The sequence below is a fragment of the Lampetra fluviatilis genome, chromosome 25 (genome assembly GCF_964198595.1).
Source record: "Lampetra fluviatilis chromosome 25, kcLamFluv1.1, whole genome shotgun sequence".
Lineage (NCBI taxonomy): Eukaryota > Metazoa > Chordata > Hyperoartia > Petromyzontiformes > Petromyzontidae > Lampetra > Lampetra fluviatilis.
In genome coordinates, this window is record NC_136299.1 from 4,888,678 (window position 1) to 4,907,855 (window position 19,178).

The 19,178-nt window shown below is 43.4% G+C and overlaps 1 protein-coding gene across 2 annotated transcripts; it reads right to left on the reverse strand.

Annotated features, from left to right (window-relative positions):
• Positions 1–736: 736 nt before the first annotated feature.
• On the reverse strand, positions 737–18,751 carry LOC144941674 (breast cancer metastasis-suppressor 1-like protein). 2 transcript variants are annotated; one of them, XM_078868037.1, is made up of 8 exons: positions 18,486–18,751; positions 16,440–16,530; positions 15,733–15,860; positions 14,240–14,319; positions 13,763–13,859; positions 13,177–13,269; positions 11,280–11,344; positions 737–10,352 (listed from the first exon to the last, which is right to left on the reverse strand). In XM_078868037.1, exons 1-8 carry the CDS (start codon positions 18,625–18,627, stop codon positions 10,287–10,289), a joined length of 762 nt encoding a protein of 253 aa, XP_078724163.1. In that variant the 5' UTR covers positions 18,628–18,751; the 3' UTR covers positions 737–10,286. The 2 variants fall into 2 exon arrangements, with proteins under 2 accessions (XP_078724163.1, XP_078724162.1); XM_078868036.1 differs by having other exon boundaries at positions 15,733–15,863.
• Between the last annotated feature and the right edge of the window lie 427 nt (positions 18,752–19,178).

The following is a 19,178-nucleotide window of genomic DNA, read 5'->3' on the forward strand; positions in this document are numbered from 1 at the left end:
AAATACTTTTTTTAAACACGCTTTAATGCAATGTACCCTACTCGTAACGGCAGAACTCCACGACTGCAGGAAGTGGCCGCAAAGCTTGCCATAACGGAAGGGGCCGTGGTGATTTACAGCCAACGTGAGTTGAGCGTGGACAATTAGAGCTAAGCCAAAACATAACATATACAAATGCATGTTTATTTTTTTCTTTATAGAATATAGTATTGTCATCAGTATGACATAAGTATACCAAGTTTGCAGTGGGTAAAAATTTAGTTACAATATTTAAGGATACGACAACGACAACAACAACAGAGTGAGTTAAATGAAAGCGTGTAATAATAAAAAGATACTCATTGGAATCCCTACAGCTCAAGCTCGCACAAAGTTCAGGAGAAGCGTTCGGGGTTGGTGTTGTGAATCTCGATCCTCGCCGGCAAGCGCAGAAAGAAAGCCAAAACCGGGTACAGCGAGAGGAGCGAGCCGCAGCTAAAAACACGAAACTAAAACTAAACCCCGCGTGGAATACTTCCAAAGACAGACGCGTGTTGGGAAGAATTTGCGTAGCTCCAATGCTCACGCACAATTGGGACTTCCAAAGAAGAAGAAGACGCAATTGAGCGTAGACTTTATTAAAACAACAAAGCATGCAGGCATTCAGGTCAATGGCGTAACATTATTGTTACGTAACATTAACCCTCATCAAGACGGAATGACACGACAATTAAACAAGGCACTGCCAGAAATGCTATTTTTGTTGTTGTTGTTAATCTTTATTTGGCTTCAAATGCACAAGGTAATATAAAACACACACACGCGCACACAAAGGCAATATCAATAACTAGTCACTGGCTGCAAGTACAGTGGATCATATGAGGTGAACACAGTAAAAATGCATACCAAGGCTCCTCGACTTAAAACACCAAATGTTAACAAGTTGTCAAGGTACACTTTTTGTGTTTTCGTAAACATGTCCACCGATAGAAACTTGCGCAATCAACAACGCCACTCCATTCAAAACACGTGTGCCCATAGGCACCCGTCTTGCACGTGTGTGTACCTTGTGCCCGGGATGTGTAATGTCAACATGCAATGGTTCTAATGAGCTGGTAGGGGTAGGGGGGAAACAATTCCATGGCTTTAATGTTCAGAAAAAAAGCTAAAATCCTTTGAAGCAATTGTAAGTTAAAACAAACACAGGTACATTTTTGTAACAAAAAAAATACAGCGCAGGAGTTTAACAGTTGTTATTGTTTTTCTTCTAGCAAAATCATGTCACACGCACACACATTGGTATACATTACCTCCATGCAAACTTCTAACCAGAGTAGGGCATACATAATACTGGTAGGAACCTCCTGGTTACACCAGCCCACAGGGGATTGTGTCCGTCGTGTAGGGTGGGGATGGAGGGGCTGGGTGGGGTGGGTAGGGTTTTGAGGGGCTGGGTGGGGAGGGTGGGGCTGGGTGGGGGGTGGGAGGGGTGGGGCTGGGTAGGGAGGGGCTGGTCACCCCGTGGTGCCCTTATAAAACTCAACGTTTAACCTACTCACGCTGGCTTGTGGCCGCCTTCACAGTCGGGCATATTTGCGGAATACACCACGCCGCCGTTGACCCTGGCCATTGACCGAGCAACCCAACGTTCCTACCAGCTCCCTCCGCAGGAATGTGTTGTAGGAGTTACAAGGATGGACCTGGGACTTGTACCATTCAGTGGACGAGGTGCGCAAAGGTATTTGAAAGAAAGACAAAAATACACTTTCTAAGGCGTAAAACACAAGGCTCGTGCACGAACACCGACAAGCAAAGTTTGTTGAAATGACTGAAAACGATCCACATTTTCTCTACGTTCTCACTCAATCCACACCGCACGACTTCAAGTGTTTCCAGTGAGAGCAGCGTGATGTGTTTGGTGATATTAAACAAAAAAATCAGTCGCGTGAAAGGCCTTCTCCCACCCCACACTCTGGAGTCGGGCAATTCTGGACCTCCAGCAGTGGGGCATGCAATCAACTACGAGTGAAAAAAAACCTTCCTTCACTTCAAATCGATCCTTAGACACGTCCTTAATTCAACTGTGAGGATTACGCTTCCGTGATTTACACCTACACATGACAGCCCAAGTGAGAAATGTGGAACACGATATTGAAATGAAACGCGAGTGAAAGACGAGCACTCAACAAACACACCGAGTGCACTAAAACCCGACGCGATTACGGAATAACAAAAAGTATTCGTATTTAGACATCGCCGAATGGCAAAGATTCGAGGACGACGGGGCAAGAATGTGGAAGCCTGACGGTACAGCAGCTCCACATTCAGCACTTGTCAAAACCCAGCACGAGCCAGATTTCCACGACTAACAGCAAGAAGCTACCTGCACAAGCAATGCAAAGTTTAAAATCAAATTTGCAAAAAAAACACGTTTTATTTGGCACGTCATAACAAATCCATGTGTATTTTTGTATATATTACTCATTAAAATTGTAAAACAAATTGTACACTTTTGCCACTCAGTAAATGTCACGCTCGGCGATGGCTCCCTTCCGAAGTGTTGCACACGAATCTGTTCTGCGGTTTGCACCGTCAATTATTCAGGATTGCAAATGTATCATTCGCCTTTCTTGGCAATCATTTACTTCGACACAACCATAAAACCGATGCTAATTGGCACTGTATCCACGTGGATAGCCTTTAAAACGTCAAGGTGAATGTTCAGCCGAGCCAGGAAATTGTAATTCCCTGTTGCAATACAGTCAATTTAATGGCCGTAGGTTCCTTCCCGTGTCACTCATCTATATCTGTCCAGTCTTTCCCGATTACCAAAAGTATTTCCCCAATAACCCCCTTCTCACCCCCAACGATCCTTGTACAACATCTTGAGATGCAGTGGCATTTAGAGATTTCCTAAATCGAGAATATTCCAATGACGATGCATAAACCTGGAGTATCTCTCACATGAGCCACTCTACGACGCTGGGAATGTAATACAATCTACCAAAGACAAAGATCCCCCGTATAGCCTAACAGACTTGGGGCAAGTCCTGTTGGCGATCACATATGAAGGCCGGCACGGCACACGAGGGGTGGGTGGCCAGCACTACGCCCGACCGCCTTGGTCTCCCCAATGGCGATGTTTTTACAAAGCGCACGAGGTATTCATTTGAGGCCGAGTCGATATAGGGCAGGCCCAGAACTGATTCAGGTAATCGTACTGGTGTTGGCCGTGAACAGGAATCGAACTCGGGTCATCAGGTTTGTTGCGCAGCACGCTAATCGCCACTCCCCACCAACCAATCGACCACCTGCACACTGACCAGCATGTTAAACTATGGTCAAAAAACACCCATGACCCACACGACATTCAGCTGTGGATTGACAAACGGTCGTAAATTATTTATTATTTTATCATTATTGTTATTAGCATGTGTCTTAAAAAAAGTACACTCGACAATGTGCAATCAATAATAACCAAATGCAAAATACTCCTGCAGGAGCCTGGCTAATCAAAAGGGTTTAACGACAAAACATTTTTATTTCAACGATTACATTGTCATCATCCACAGCTGGATGAAGGCTTCTCCCGAAGAGATCTCGCATGGTCCTGCAAGACACCATCTCGCAGAGTTCGCAGATCTTCACCCTGATGAAACACCATGACAAGGACGACTCTGGATTTGATCAAACATTTAGAAACAAACATCATCTGCGCTTTCGTTTGCATTAAAAATAAATACCGCACTGTTGTACCATGGCCCACACTAACGCAATAAAACACTTGTTTCCATCAACACAGACACTTTCAAATCAAGACACCAGCCAGCATGTGGGCCACATCCCATCACTCGTGCACGCATTTTACAAGGCAAGCCAGAACCACACCCTGGCAAACTCGTCAGCAGGCTATGCCTTCTTCACACCAATTCTATTAAACCTTTATTCGGTTCAGACATCAATCAAAAGACCCTGTCCCAAGTTCTATGCAAATCGCTCGCATTTTCCACAACGCTGTACACACTTTGTAACGCTCTCCACTTAGCAGCAAAGTCACGATAGATGTTAAAGATCTAAAGCACCACATCTCTTCACGTATAGTTTTGGCTTATATTACTTTTTTGTATGTATTAATGTTAACTGTTTTTTTTATACGGTTATATAAACAGACCGCAGATGAATTTGGATTTAAAGCTTTCGTGACCGCAGGGATTCATATTCTTGGTTCTTTCGGTAAAGTCACGTAGAAGGGAAATAATAAAAGTAAAACAATACAATTCTCACGACGTTTCGATTGCAACACAAGCAATCTTCATCAGGTGTGAAAACCACGGCAAGAACATGTTCTTGATAATTGTTTTATTTTTATTTCCCTTCTATGTGACTTTACCGAAAGACCGCAGATGCTTGACATCACGACACTTCTACAGGCTGTTCAATGATTAAATGTTCGTAGTACCCAGGTGTGCCGATACTTTAACGCTGCCGTGATTGTGGTATCGCAAAAAGTACAGCGGCACTCTCGTTCAGGATGTATTTATGTTTAGTGACTTGCTTACCTTTCCCATACTTTGCACTCTTACCGGTTTTTGCATTGTTGTTGTAAATTTTCTGAGCCGGCCCTACTGGACATTGTGCAAAAGAGCTTCACAACTCATCGGATTCCTCCAGTCTGATGGAATATTCTGATATTGTGTGCAGTGCGTCGTTACTCTTGAGTTTGCTCTTGCCATAACCCAGGTGTCAACCGTGGAGTCACCCACGTGTGTCCCTTGCAAAGCAACACTCTCCAACTATTTCCTGACTCCCACGTCTCGCTCTGTGTGCACATATCTTTCATCCGGCCCTCCACTGTGCCCCTCAATCAGCCCAAATGTCCGGCCACCAGACCTCTGCCCCTACCAACCTTCACCTACCCTCATCCATGCCCAGCCATAGCATCGATCTTTCTCATCACTCTACGCACGTGCCCCGTACCACGCTGCCTCTCATTCACATTGCACCTATCCACCACACTCCACCGTCGTCCCTGCTTCACTACCCCTGCAACATCCGCTGCTGTCCCAGCCCCTGTCCCTCCATCACCTCCCTCACTAACAGCCGGCTCCACCACCTCACCTGTTGCTCCCCTGTGTGTGCGGTTGTCGGTTTGTGTTGCGAAGCGCCCTGGAAAAGGGACGTCAAATGAATTCTAAACAGAATAGATTTTAGTATTCCTGGCCAAAAAAAATACCTTGACTCGTAACACCAGGGCCATTGTCACCTTTTTGTGCACAGTAAGTGCCGAGTGGGGAACTCAATTACCAACCACTTCTTGTGAGATCAGGCGAGCAATTGAAACACGATTTTAATAAAAACTCAGTTCTTAACCAGGTGGTGGGGGGGAGGGCAGTGGTTAACGCACCGACTCCAGTATTTTGGCGTGACCACTCTGACACCGATCGTGCTCTCCTGTCACGAGTGCTGATTCTCACGCCTTCGACACCGTGGTTCTCAAACTTTTTTTGGTTACTGTACCATACCCTTGTTGAATGTTGTTTCAACCGAGGAGCACCCACCACCCCACCCCCCCGTGACTCAACATGGTCTTGAGCAATAATTGTATGAATAATAAGCATCAATATTGTATTCTAGATTTGAAGCTTTCGTGACTGCAAGGATTCATACTCTTAGGTTTTTTTTCGGTAAAGTCACGTAGGCAAAAATAAATAATCAAAAAATATATAATAAAAATAATAGAATAATAGAAATAAAATAATAAATCAACAACTTATTTTATTAATATTATTTCTATAATTTTTTAAATATATTTTTACCAACGTGACTTTACCGAAAAAAACCTAAGAGTATCACTATTGTAACCTAGTCGTCTATAATGAGTAACTGCAAGCGAATAAAAGCGAATAAAAGCGAATTCAACGAGACTCTGCATGTACGACGTAGCTTGTTCACGCTTGCTGATTACTCTTGGACACCGCATTGTTTACGATCAATGAGCTGTACTAGTGACCAATTGGCCACATTCTGTTGACGTGACAACCCTTACCTAGTTGGCTGTGTCGGGTGGTGGCGGGTTTAACGACACATTTATAGACTTACGCGATTTAACCCAAAAACCTCTATTATGGATATTGGTCGCGAAAGCCTACTCCTACTGCGTGTTCAACTGTCTTTCATATCGTTCCAGGGTACCATCTGGATTTACATTTTATCATAGTTATTTTACATTGGCAGTCATACAAAATTGCTCACCAACGACTCTCACGACACAATTTCACGAATTTATAAGCCAACTCGCGTAACCCCGCGGGACATTGCCACGTGCCCCCCCCCCTCTCGGGTGACAACCACCGCTCTACGCGCACGACATTTGGAGCACATCACCAAATCGCCCGGCATGCGCCGGATCTCGTCAGCTCTGAGAAAGCCAAGCGGTGCTCGTCGAGCGGCGTGCATGGCCGACAAAGCATGTTCGCAGCAGCAGCATCGCAGGACATTCCCATTGTTGTACCGTCCTTTATATGATCCCGCGTATAGGAGCCCTGCCTTAACCAACCTGCACCGACACAGCGTTGGACGTATGGTCGAATAACCCCCGTGGCCCACGCGGCTCGGGGAGGTCCCCATACAAAACGGCTGCACGTGTACACACTTGTTGCGCCCACCACCTCTCCCTTGTATGTAATTTAAACAGCCTCGTAACATTGTACCACCATCTCCGTCCAGCCAAATAACGAGGCTTTGCGCTTAACAATTCACCAATTAACAAAGCGTTCTTCAACTACCCACTGCACTCCGTGCCAGTGTGCAAGAAAGCACTATTTTCAATTCATGCACGCGACTCGATTGGTGGAAATCTGAAGCATTACAGAGTCGACGCACACCACACGGGTTTCGTTTGTAGCGCGCGTGCTGTTGTTGTTGGGACCGTCTTGACGTTATTGCTCCACGTGGCTGGGAGCTTCCGGAATTGCTCCCCAAGCCACATGGAGAGGAACATCCGAGCACTGCGTCGAAACAGCACGCACAGCGGGGTACAACGAAGTGAAAACAAGCGGCAGGGGGCTGCAAAGCACAACCGAGATACTAACAACAAAAATGTGCGCGGCAGTGAGCGAAACGAATTGTCACCCCAAACCAGAGGTCGCAACCGGGTACCCGATACCCGTACCCTACCCGATACCCGGCTACCCGTACCCGGCCGGGTACGGGTACCCATTTGCGACCCTGGTGCGGCCGGGTACGGGTAGGCCGTGAGTCACTGGTGAGTAACCGTTTGTCACTCATTTCCCAACGTCTTGTCTCTTCTCACAATTCAAGTTCCTAGAATCAACCCACCCGTGCCTGCAACATGGCTTCATCCCAGAGGTCGCAATCAGGTACCCGATACCTGTACCCTACCCGTACCCGGCCGGATACGGGTAGGGTACGGGTACGGCCAGGTACGGGTACCCGTTTGCGACCCTGGTGCGGCCGGGTACGGGTAAGGAATCAAAATCCGTTTGCGACCTCTGCCCCGAACCCACGGCAATTCATCGAGTGATGGAAAAGGCCAATAAGTAACGTCTCCTGGTAAAGTAGCACCAGCGCAACCACTCCCTCTGCACCACAATTGCGGGGCTCACGCCATCACTAGCCAACCTGGTCCTCTTCCCGTGGCCAATTACACATCAGCCACCTCCTAACTTGGGAGGTCAGCATTTCTTCGTCACTACTTTATTGATTTGTAAACTTAATGCGGTAATTATACGCTGTGTAACATTTGTTTTTGTTCTTGGGTAGTGTTATTTCCTAATTGCGTATGCCTCAAAAGTGCAGAACATGGCTATTATTCCCCACAAACTTTGCTTGTGACCAGGACAGTGATATTTTGAAATTTACCTATTTTCAATGAGAAAACGGGCGAATTTGTGTCTTTCGTTCACGTAAAGTCCTGGTCACAAAAGCAAAGTTAGTGGGGAATAATAACATTTTATATACTTTTTAGGCATACGTAATAAAAAATAAGAATTAGTACCCAGGAACAAAACTGTGTTACATCGTGTTATATGTGACGTACACTCACAATCTAACTATACTTGACGTGACTCAAAGCAAAATCGTCTACCAACTAATGAAATGTATTACGGTACACTCTATACTCATATCCCATTATTCAAATACGGTATAAACAGTTCAACAGATTACATGACGAACTTATTTGATCGGATCACTTCTCTTTCCAAGATGGAGTTCACCATCACCACCAACTCCTCATTAAATACACTTCGCCGGGCCCGTCATATTGCACACGTTCGTGCCATTGCTGGCGACTGTAAACAGACACTAATATTACGTACGAGATAATACACACGGTGCACACACACGGGGTCACAAGCTATTCCCGCTTAAAAGAAAGGGGGAAGAAAACATTTGCTAAACGGTTACACAAAATGGCCACGCAATTTATAAAAATAGCTTTGCTCATTTTCACTTTCAAGGTTAATCCATTTGTCAGTATTACAACCCATACTTAAAAAAAAATTACGTTTGAAACTAGTTACTTGGGTCATTCAAAAGGACGATGAGGCTATGATTTCAATGCAGTTTGACAAGACTTTTGTTTCGGTTTTAAATTAACACAAGCCAATGTCATAGCCATGGACTTTTTTCGTGAATATATCGCCCTTTTTATATTATGATAGAATACATAACCGTGTTATCATTCCCATGGTGGGTGTTCTCCAAGATACTGAGTCATGCATTGGAAATGTGGAATTTCCCGCGGGCCCAAAGGACAGGAATGAGCACCATCGTTTGTACGAGCAGGGCAACACTGGTGACAACTTTTTTTAACAAGATCAGCTCTATTTCATCTTGTCAAATGTAATTATTTCTATTTATTATATTCGTCTTGCTTCAAAACGGCTGCTCTCTACTCGTTTTACTATTTTATTAGTTTTAAATAAAAGTTTATTGCAATTGTTTGCTTTTTACCCACAGTAACAATCCAATTGCGGTATCGGCATTGTTACGAGACGATATTGCCATGTTTAATTCATAGAATGGCCCTGAAAAATGTTCAAGAACTACTTCTTATCCGCACGAGAGGCACACCTTTTAAATGATTTGCAACGAGTGCTCATCGCATGCCAAGTAAAATGAAATGTCCGACTCTAAGGAGAGGGAATTCATCCAATTTAAACGAACGCTCAAATGTAATGTCACGGGGTTTTTTTTGGCATGCTGTCATTCGTGACCAGCTGAGATAATCAATCGGCCACACTTCGGATCATAATCGTCGGTCAGGTTTGAACGCAAAATCTCAACGATGCACCAAAAAAATGTAACTGCAACACAAATGCTCACAATGGCTGCATATATATATCTCAATATAATCCAATCAGGTGATTCCTAAACAAAGCTGACTTAGCTGTGAAAATAAATTCTCAACATTACTTCGATAGTTGAAAAAAAAACACTTCTTTTTTTTAAAACTGCATTGCATAAAAATGTTTATACTACACGTGAATGAATATACCAATGTCAAAATGGCTATTTACACACGCAAAACACTGCACATCCATACATGAATCACAAAATCAATAATGTAAGCATAATTTCCTACCAAATTCAAAGTAGTTATTTATGCCATTAAGTTTCACGTGTTGACCTCAATTGGTTTCAGGTGAAAAAGTTCTACTGCAACCTCAGCCTTACTTGACATTAGTTTACTAAACCTACTGGTGTGTTGGTCCTTACCAAAATTTACAAGGGCATAATGCAATGGATTAATTTCCTTTTCCTGAAATGTCTTTAAAGGGCTTCAAAATGTTGGGAAATGCACAACTCAGCACCATTTTCAACACTTACGAACATAGCAACTACATTGAATGAACGCGTAAAAATATTGACCCGTGTGCTGCAGGCAAAAGAAATACAACCGTACTTACAGCTCACTAATAAAACAGATTCTCATACAGGGAAAGTCTCCCGTGGGAAAACAAGTGAGCAACCGCACCCTCCAACATGTGCAGTGCACAGCTCTTGTGAATGAACAGCACATGGCACAAAATGCACAGCATATCGCCATTAATAGAACCCGCATGCCTATACAATGGGTTATGATCAGTGAGAGGAGTGGGGGGGGGGAGCCCTCCTAATACAGCACATGCCAAACACTTAGTTTTTCTGGCAGGCACACAAATCAACGCGATTGTTTCGCCCCCCACCCCCATGTCAAAAACACACACTCAACGTAATATAGCATCCCAGCATGCCCAGTAATCGGGGAAGGAACATCCTTTCTTGAAGTCCTTCAAAGTTGCTCAGTCTTGGTTCCACCTGTTCTCTTGACCAATGCCCCTCCAGTGCGGGTAGTGGTTGTTGTAGCACTGTCAACACAAATTCAAATCCAACGCGTCGTGTAAATGACGAGAAAACCCATCGCCAACAACCGTGAAACAATCATACGGCCACGCGTTCAGCTCTGCCGAGCAAGTGGCTTGGGCAAGGCCTAGAGCATTGGACATGCAATGTGGAGGTCATGCATGGCATGATGCGAGTCGTGCCTTCCTGCTGTTTGTGAGCAGCACACCTTGTGTGTGTTGTTACATCTGTCAATGCAAATGTGTAACAAGCAACTGAAGATCAGTGATTATTTGTGGGGAGAGAAACAGGTTATACAAATATGTCAGGTCTTGCACAAAAAACTATACACTTCTGTTCATGTTCGACATATGCAGCTTATATTCTCTTGACAATACACTGGGTTGAGGGGGGCTTTGGTTGCGTATAGCTACAAGGTAAGAGACATTTGTTATTTACGTCTCCCAGCGAGGGGTAGGAGAGAGCAGCAGCGGCACTCGGGATGGGTGCCGACAGATTGGTTGATTTATACTTCTTAAAAGTAGATTCTAAATTACAATTCTTCGAATGATTGTCTTAACAGCAAGATATTCTTTGTCATCAAATGTGGACCTATCACGGTCGATTGACAGAGACACAGTGCCTGCCATTACGCAAGATTTTTTTTCAAAATTGTAGGCCATTTACACGCAATCAGTGTATTACAAAACAAGTAAAACAATGGTTTACTATTGTAGATAGACGTCCAATTTACAAACAACGTACTCTGCAACTTCCTTGCAGAAATTACTGTCATTGATTTGAATCACTGCCAGACATCAGAGCCGGTCACAGTGACAACCAGTTCTCACGTGATACCACCCCGCCAGCTGGTATCTTAGAAGATCAATGCACTCGGGAGTGAGCTATACTACTCCTGTGAACAATATTTATGAAAATGCAATACGGCTTGCCTTTTTGATTGCAGTCCAGTCTTCCAGTATATCCACCTCCTTCAGCATGTAGACAATGTACGGGCGTGCAAAGTGATTAAGGGGAAACAAAAACATTTGCTGTGGCGCTGGCCTTGAGAAAATAATCTTGTAACGACTCTGTGCTCGGACCGACTACCATTATCAGTCATGTATATTATGACATGCCTTCGAATAGGATTACAACTCAATAAAACCTAACAACCCTCACGACGAGATACTACTTAATTGTACATGAAACCCACGCTCGTCGACCGCAGTGGCTTTATATAAGAAAATAAAATGTTGACGTTTCAGGCAATGTACCTGCTTCGTTGCACATGAACCGAGGCCAAATAGATAGAGTTAATAATGACTAGAGACTGCTCTTAACTCCATGGGGCCTGATTAGTATGACATTTTTGTTAATTTTCTATGACCAGTTTTTAAATGGGCATATATTTAGACTAATTGTAGTTATGCAAAACAAATGGTTATGAATTATTGTAATACGTGACCTCTACTTTCAGTTGCATTTAGAAACTATGAATGTAAATTGTAAGACTGGTAGCACAATAGTGAATTGCTGGCTAACACTGGTCCATTGTCTTTAAATAAAATTCATTAAAATGCATTTTTCACCTTGAAACTGAAAGTAGTGGCATTTTACTTTGCATTGAAATGATTAAATCTGTTAAGTAAATCTAGTCAACTATGATGGCCGTTAATTTTTGCCGCAATTTAGTCTACATATTCTGAATTTTAGCTTCAGTTCTAATTTAGCATAGCGTTCACAAACTGACTAATCTGCCTATTCGTTGATTATATTATTTCAATTAAACTTTGGCCTTTTTATCGAATGGTGCCAATATTAACTTCAACCCTTAAGTGGCCATTTGGAAAGAGCTTCAACAATTTTTATTTCTCACATGCACTTTTGAAAATAATGTCATGATTGCATTATGGGTTTATTCAGCAAAGTGTTAAGTCTACCAGACAGTGCTGTGCTGTGGATCAAAGGCCCTACTTGCAACTAGAATGTTTCAAATTGAAAACCTTGTCAGGGACTGATCATCCATTTTAGGTGAATGAAAGTTAACAGTACTTTTTTATGGAGACTGGCCTCCACTAAAGTAAAGTGGAATTCTCAACACTGGCTCAAGCCTATAAAACAAATGTAGTTCTGTCCCATTATTAGTTTGACCATGGGGACAAATTAGTTGAGTTTTAATAACGTTATAAAAAATATATATTCTACTCCTGATTAACTTCAAACAATAAGTTAATTCATGTTAGTTAACTGTTACCTATAAAGGCAGGGTAATGGCAAGGTTGCATTCCTGCAATCTCCTGCTCAGACTACTACTAGCAAAAGTTCCTACACTAGAGCTCCTCTAAGAGGATAAGAGGCCTACTCTTCCATGGTAGCGCGACATCACTTTACTCCACAATCTTTCGACTAACCGGTGTTCCCATTTCCACCATTGGATGCAGAGGCAACTAAGCTTCTAATCCAAGTTTAGACAACCCTGGACAGACTATGCATATTCCTCAAACAGAGCAACGGTGACTAGTACATGTAACAAAATACTCAACAGATTCATGAATAATACTGTGGCCTTACAAGGCAAAGTATAATAGGTGACGTTTTAGGCACTGACCCTTCTTCATAGTACATCAGAGTTGCAGCCTGTACTTTACACCATGGGGACTGATAATATATATTTTTTAATCAACAGTTTTTATATGGGAATATGAAGTTACATATTAGCAGCAAACCTTTCCAAAATCAAAACATATTACTAAATAAACAAATTTTGCACAAAAGTACGTTCGTTAAATGTTGCTGGTAAGTCGTGCATGTGATAAACATGATGCAAACGTTCAACACAAAGGATATTTGCGACAGTCACGGGCTTCTTTCGTTTCGCAGCACCAAAGACATCGGACTTTCGTTTGTTCCACTTGGAGGGCGCGTCGTCACCCCATTGTTCTGCAAACAAAATTAACATGCGAGGTGAGGTCGTATGTTCTATTACAAAGAGTACATAATCTTCTTGTCGTGCTAATACCACCCCTTGAATATGGACGTGGTAATCACACCTTCATCTATAATTGAATCAGCTGTGATGATGGCTGTATTTTCCCATCAAACAATATATTACTTGATTACATATGGTCCATGATATTTACGTTTAATCACCCATACGGTAGGGTAAAGGCAAGGTTGCAGACATACAATCCCTTGCTCACAAGAATACTCACGAAAGTGCCTCCACTAGAGAGCTCCTCTGAGAGAGTAAGTAGAGATACGTCACTTTACCACACCACACGTAGCCTGCCAATCGATTAACTGGTGTACCCATTTATACTGTTGGATGGATGGAGGCAAACAGAGGGGTGGGGGTTGATCTCATAAACTTTTATGAATGGGACCACATCAATGTAAAGTAATGTTTGTGAATTCATGTTAAAGATTTGCAAACCAGATGTGATGTCTGCATTGCATCGATCCTCCTCCAGACGGCGGATTCTTTCTTCAAGATCCCCGCGCAGAGCTTCAAACACAAGTACCTTTTCATTCTGCCAGGAGAGGTTACCGAAAATTAAATATTCGTCTCAATGTGTTCTACAGCGAGCCAAACAACCACGTGACTAAATAAAATAACTTTTGTTTTCTAACAACTAAAGGGTTTTGGACATTTCCGTGACAAACTAAATGGTGATGCCAAAGTAATATTTAATACCTCCACTTTTAATTCAGTGTATGCTATTTTGTAAAGCTTCTGCTGGATGTGTTCTTTTACTTCTAAAACCAGCTCTCAATCCTTCGGTTGCCTTGACAAACAATGAGAAAATAGACCCAAGGACCCCCCCCACCCACCCCCCCCGAGAGGTTTTAAACAAGCAGATCAGCTTAAAACACACAACACAGCACTGCTGTTACTCAGAGACGCACACACCTGCAGGTTTTGCATGGCTGCCTGCTTCTCACACTCATGCTTGTTTTTTACACCAATGAGGCACAATTCTCTGTAGACGCCTGTGTGAAAAAAGAAAAGAAAAACACTTCAGTGGGTGAAGCATCTTGTACAAATATCTGGTTGAAAAATGTGACTGTAAGAGGTTGGTTTGGCTCAGGCATTACAAGACAAATTAAACAACGAGTACGGACAGCCCAAGCTGTAGCTGGGGGCAAGCGAGTGGGAGCCTTTTCCCATAAACACACATTATTGATTCTAGATTTGAAGCTTTAGTGACTGCAAGGATTCATACTCTTAGTTCTTTCGGTAAAGTCACGTAGGTAAAAAATGAAATTAAAATTAATAAAAATAAAATAATAAAATCACGACGTTTCGGAGGCAACACAAGTCTCCGTCATCAGGTGGGACCGTCACAGCCAGATTTGCTGCATCAGGTGTTGGATGGATGGAGGCACCTGATGACGGAGACTTGTGTTGCCTCCGAAACGTCGTGATTTTATTATTTTATTTTTATTAATTTTAATTTCATTTTTTACCTACGTGACTTTACCGAAAGAACTAAGAGTGTACACATTATTGACACGGTGATTGCAATGTACTGCAGTACACAAGAAGAAAACATTAACTGTCATAAAACAACCAAGTTTAAAATGTAAAGTCTAAGGCGATACATTTTTTTTTATAAACATTGCCTATCAGGTCTGTGGTCTGTTTGTTACTACATTCAGCGATGGTAATATAAAAATAATTGAGCATGTACGACATTATACGCAACGTCAGTTGTCTACACACGTGAAAAAGCAATTTCAGGGCATGGCATTTACCTTAATGCAGCATTTATGTTTATACTGCATACCGTATACACTTATGAACTACCCATTACAATCATGATCAATCAGTGTTAAATATTACTTAAGAAAGTTCGTTGGCTATTCACCACGTGGTCACTCACTGCCACCTGAATCAATACGCAACCTATACAGCCGCTCACAAACGTAATTGCTATGCGTAAAGGTGTCTATTATTTTCTTCCGTAGAGGCAACAATGTATATTCAGCTAACATGGTTTGTTCATGTTACTTTTAGGTGCAAGTTCAATATTTCTAGGTAGACAATGTCCAAGATGCTGGTGGTGATGAAGATGCGGACGGCGATGAAGATGCTGATTGTGATGAAGATGTTGATTGTGATGAAGATGCTGATGAAGATGATTTCATGATTGTGATGAAGATACGGACGGTGATGAAGATGCTGATTGTGATGAAGATGTTGATTGTGATGAAGATGCTGATGAAGATGATTTCATGATGATTGTGATGAAGATGCGGACGGTGATGAAGATGCTGATTGTGATGAAGATGCTGATGATGAAGATGATTTCATGATGATTGTGATGAAGATGCGGACAGTGATGAAGATGCTGATTCTGATGAAGATGCTGATGTTGAAGATGATTTCATGATGATGAATACCTGCCACCTCTGTACGGATCTCCATGTTTCGTCTCAGGGCATTGAGGGGCTCCATGTACTCTGGCCCCCTCTCTGCCGTCACCTCTTCCAGTTTGCTGTCCACCTGGTTGAGGCGCTCACGGTAAAGCCTACAACAAGTCCAAGATACGTTAATATTAGACAAAACCTAAATGGTGTGGGCCCCCAAGTTCCAAACTTCAGTATTTTATAGCTCTCCGACATGTTAACGGGTTGAACCGCAGTGTTATTTGTGTGTCGCTTAATGTGGCTGGCAGCTTCTTCAGGACTGAATTGAGCAGCTCACTTTCTCCCATGATTATTTCGCTCATATCTGCTGGTGGCCAGTCATGGAAATTCTACATTCCTGTGGCAGATGCCAGTCAATAATGGGAGCACGTGACAAAATTCTCCAATGGTTATTATACTTTGCCAATGATGATTGAACCCCTCCAATAAAATGGTTCATACAAACGAGGATAGTTTCAAATGATAACCCTCGAACAGATGGTGGCAAATACCAAAGCCTGTATTTTTCAAAAATATGTATATGTAATGTTGTAGAGAAAACAAAACGGCCTTGTTGCATCACTATAAATTAAGCATTCTCAATGTCAGTGAGCGTAACTTTAGAGTGCACACAAAAATAAAATTAGACCTGTAGTGCACGAGATTATACGAGTCATTCATGAGTATGGGACTACACATACTGGTCTCTGATGTCCATAAATTGTTGCTCCAAATCAGACATCTCGTCCAGACACTCCATCCTTCTCCTTTCACAATCAGTCTCATCAAGCTCTGCACACGGCACACACAAGAATGAACATTAATACATGGAAACGTTAAATATTCGATTTGTTTTCAAAGGAACGTGTTTTACTTAAACAATAAAGTACTAGCGTTTTTGCCCGTCCAAGGACGAGTGTATATTGCAGTAAATCTGAAATGGTCAATTGAAAATGTTTGACTTAAAACTTTCGTGACTGCAGGAATTCATATTCTTGGCTCTTTTGGTAACGTTTGCATCATGTTTAAAAATTGTTCAGCTCATGATTATTAATGAGGGGGGGGGGGGTTGCCCCATGTGGAGTGACGTCACCTTCGAATTGTTATTGTGGAGGGGTGCAGCATGTGAAGTGACGTCAGCCCCTCATGGTTATTGTGGAGGGGTGCAGCATGTGGAGTGCGCGACCTTCTTGTGCGTTAGTGTAAATTTCCACGCAGACATGAATATTAATGAAGGGAGAGGGCTCTTTTGCAGTGACGTCACGCACGGATGTAGCACTGTGCTACGTATATTTATTTTTACAGTCACTTTCCGTAAAGAAACATCATATTTGAAGCGACTTTGCGTATTTTTTTAAATTCAGCTCGACCTTACTGTGTTGGTGTAAAAATCTACCCACTCATGAATATTAATGAGGGGGGTGGACCTCATGTAAAGTGACGTCACGCGGGGGGGTGGGCCTCATGTGGAGTGACGTCACGCTCGGGATGGACAGTCATTTCTGGGTGATTATAGTAGGTAATGTTCAGCATTTCGAAAAAAAGTCAACTGAGGACCTATTATATTATTATAAACAATGGCATTTTACTCAAAAGCTAAATTTGGTAGCCTGCACATATTTTGTACGTAACCGTCTGTCCGTCCCTCATTGTTCCAGCTATCTAAACGCTTTTGGAACAGTCTGATATGATTTGATAGTGTTATAGTGTATTCCGCAAATTTTACGCTGTGGGATGTGGAGGCAACGTTATTACACAAATCCGCGCGGTGACATCACCACCACCGTGTAGGTATAACGTTGGCCTTACCCCCAATGGACATCTGTGAAAAAGAGCTTTATAGATCATCGGATTTCTACAGTAAAAATAAATATTATGATGCACACTTGGCTGTGCCAGGCAATCAGGAATCCAAGCAGGCACCCAGCCAGGAAAATGTTTTTTTCTCATTTCGAATAGCATACGCCACTGCCTTGTGTATCTGCATTTGGCGTTATCTGCCTGTGTGTCTGCCCTGGAATTCATTAGTGTTGTCCCGACTCGCCCGGGACTCGTTTGGTGAAGGTCTCTCCATCCCCTCACCCTTTATTGTCAATACACTAACGGAGGCCCACTCTCCCACACGCCGTGTCGATCATGGGAGATATTTCACCAGACTCCGCCACGCTGGTCCGTGCGGATTAGTGAAAGAGGGGAACATAGAAGTACAATATAACAATTATTTGGATGCACTGCCCTCTGATGACCACCACGCTGCCCAGTGGCCTGTAACACCTTCCTATGCATTGTGATCACGAATAAAAGCACCACCCAGGGTTTCACCCTATTCAGTTTTCGAAGTCTAACGGGATCGGGCCCATTCCTGGTTGTTTTGGTCAACACGTGTACAGTATACAGTACATTATGGCTTTACTGTAACCTCTCCCTATCGCATGTTGTTGTTATTACCCTGCAACACTTACACAGGGCATTGTGGTGTAATTGCGGGATGTGCATAGACCGCGTGTCCAAGAGTACCTCCACCGCGGAGATGGAGCGATGGATTCAGCTCGCTTACAGTCGGTCGATTTTTTTTTTACATCGCGGAACCGCGAGGGATTGGTAAAAGTGCGTGCGGAAGGGCACTGGGTTATCGTCATGTATGTATATAGAACTTGTTTCGCACACCACGCGATAAATGCGTACGAATTCCACCACACCCCGAAGCGAGCATAGGCCGAAGCCTCGACCTCGCCTGGCCACGTTACCCGAGGAGGCGTCATCGTCCTCGGTAGCGGAGAGGCTGCTGCCGGCGTCCGAGCTCTCGTCTCGCTCCAGCGCGAAGCGGCTCATGTATCCCACGGCGCGCTCTTCCCTCTTGCTGCCCACCGTCTTCGAGAGGCTCGGCATGGCTGTAAAATTTTTAATCTATTTAAAAATTAACAATGAACAGCTTTAAATTTTAAAGACGCCGCGTACCTCGCCTGGCTCTATACCCAGCGCGAGAGTGGGGCGGGGGAAGGGGGGCGTGGAGAGCTCCACCAATCACGAGCCGAGCTGAGCGACCACGTGATCGCGCGCAGGCGACCAGAGTGCCATCAGGTCGTAATCGTTGACTCACAGGGCGCGCAGTGACGTAATCACGCATTCCGGGGTTCACCGAGCGTGATGACGTCAATCCGCGAAGCGACTGTGTTGACGTCATGACGTTAGCAGAAGCCGAGGCTTCGGCCAATCACAATCGAGGAAAGCGGAGCGCGAGCCCTATATAGGGCGGGGTTAGGTAAGCGCGGGAGAATTCCACCCCCCCTGGTTATTCTGACCAATCAGAAGTCCCCCAATACCAGAGTGCAGTGCAAAAAGTAAATACTTGTACCGTATTCTCCTTATAAGACGCAACACAGGGACTCCTTTACTTACGAACATTCGACTTACGAACTTTTTAGAGATATTAACAAACC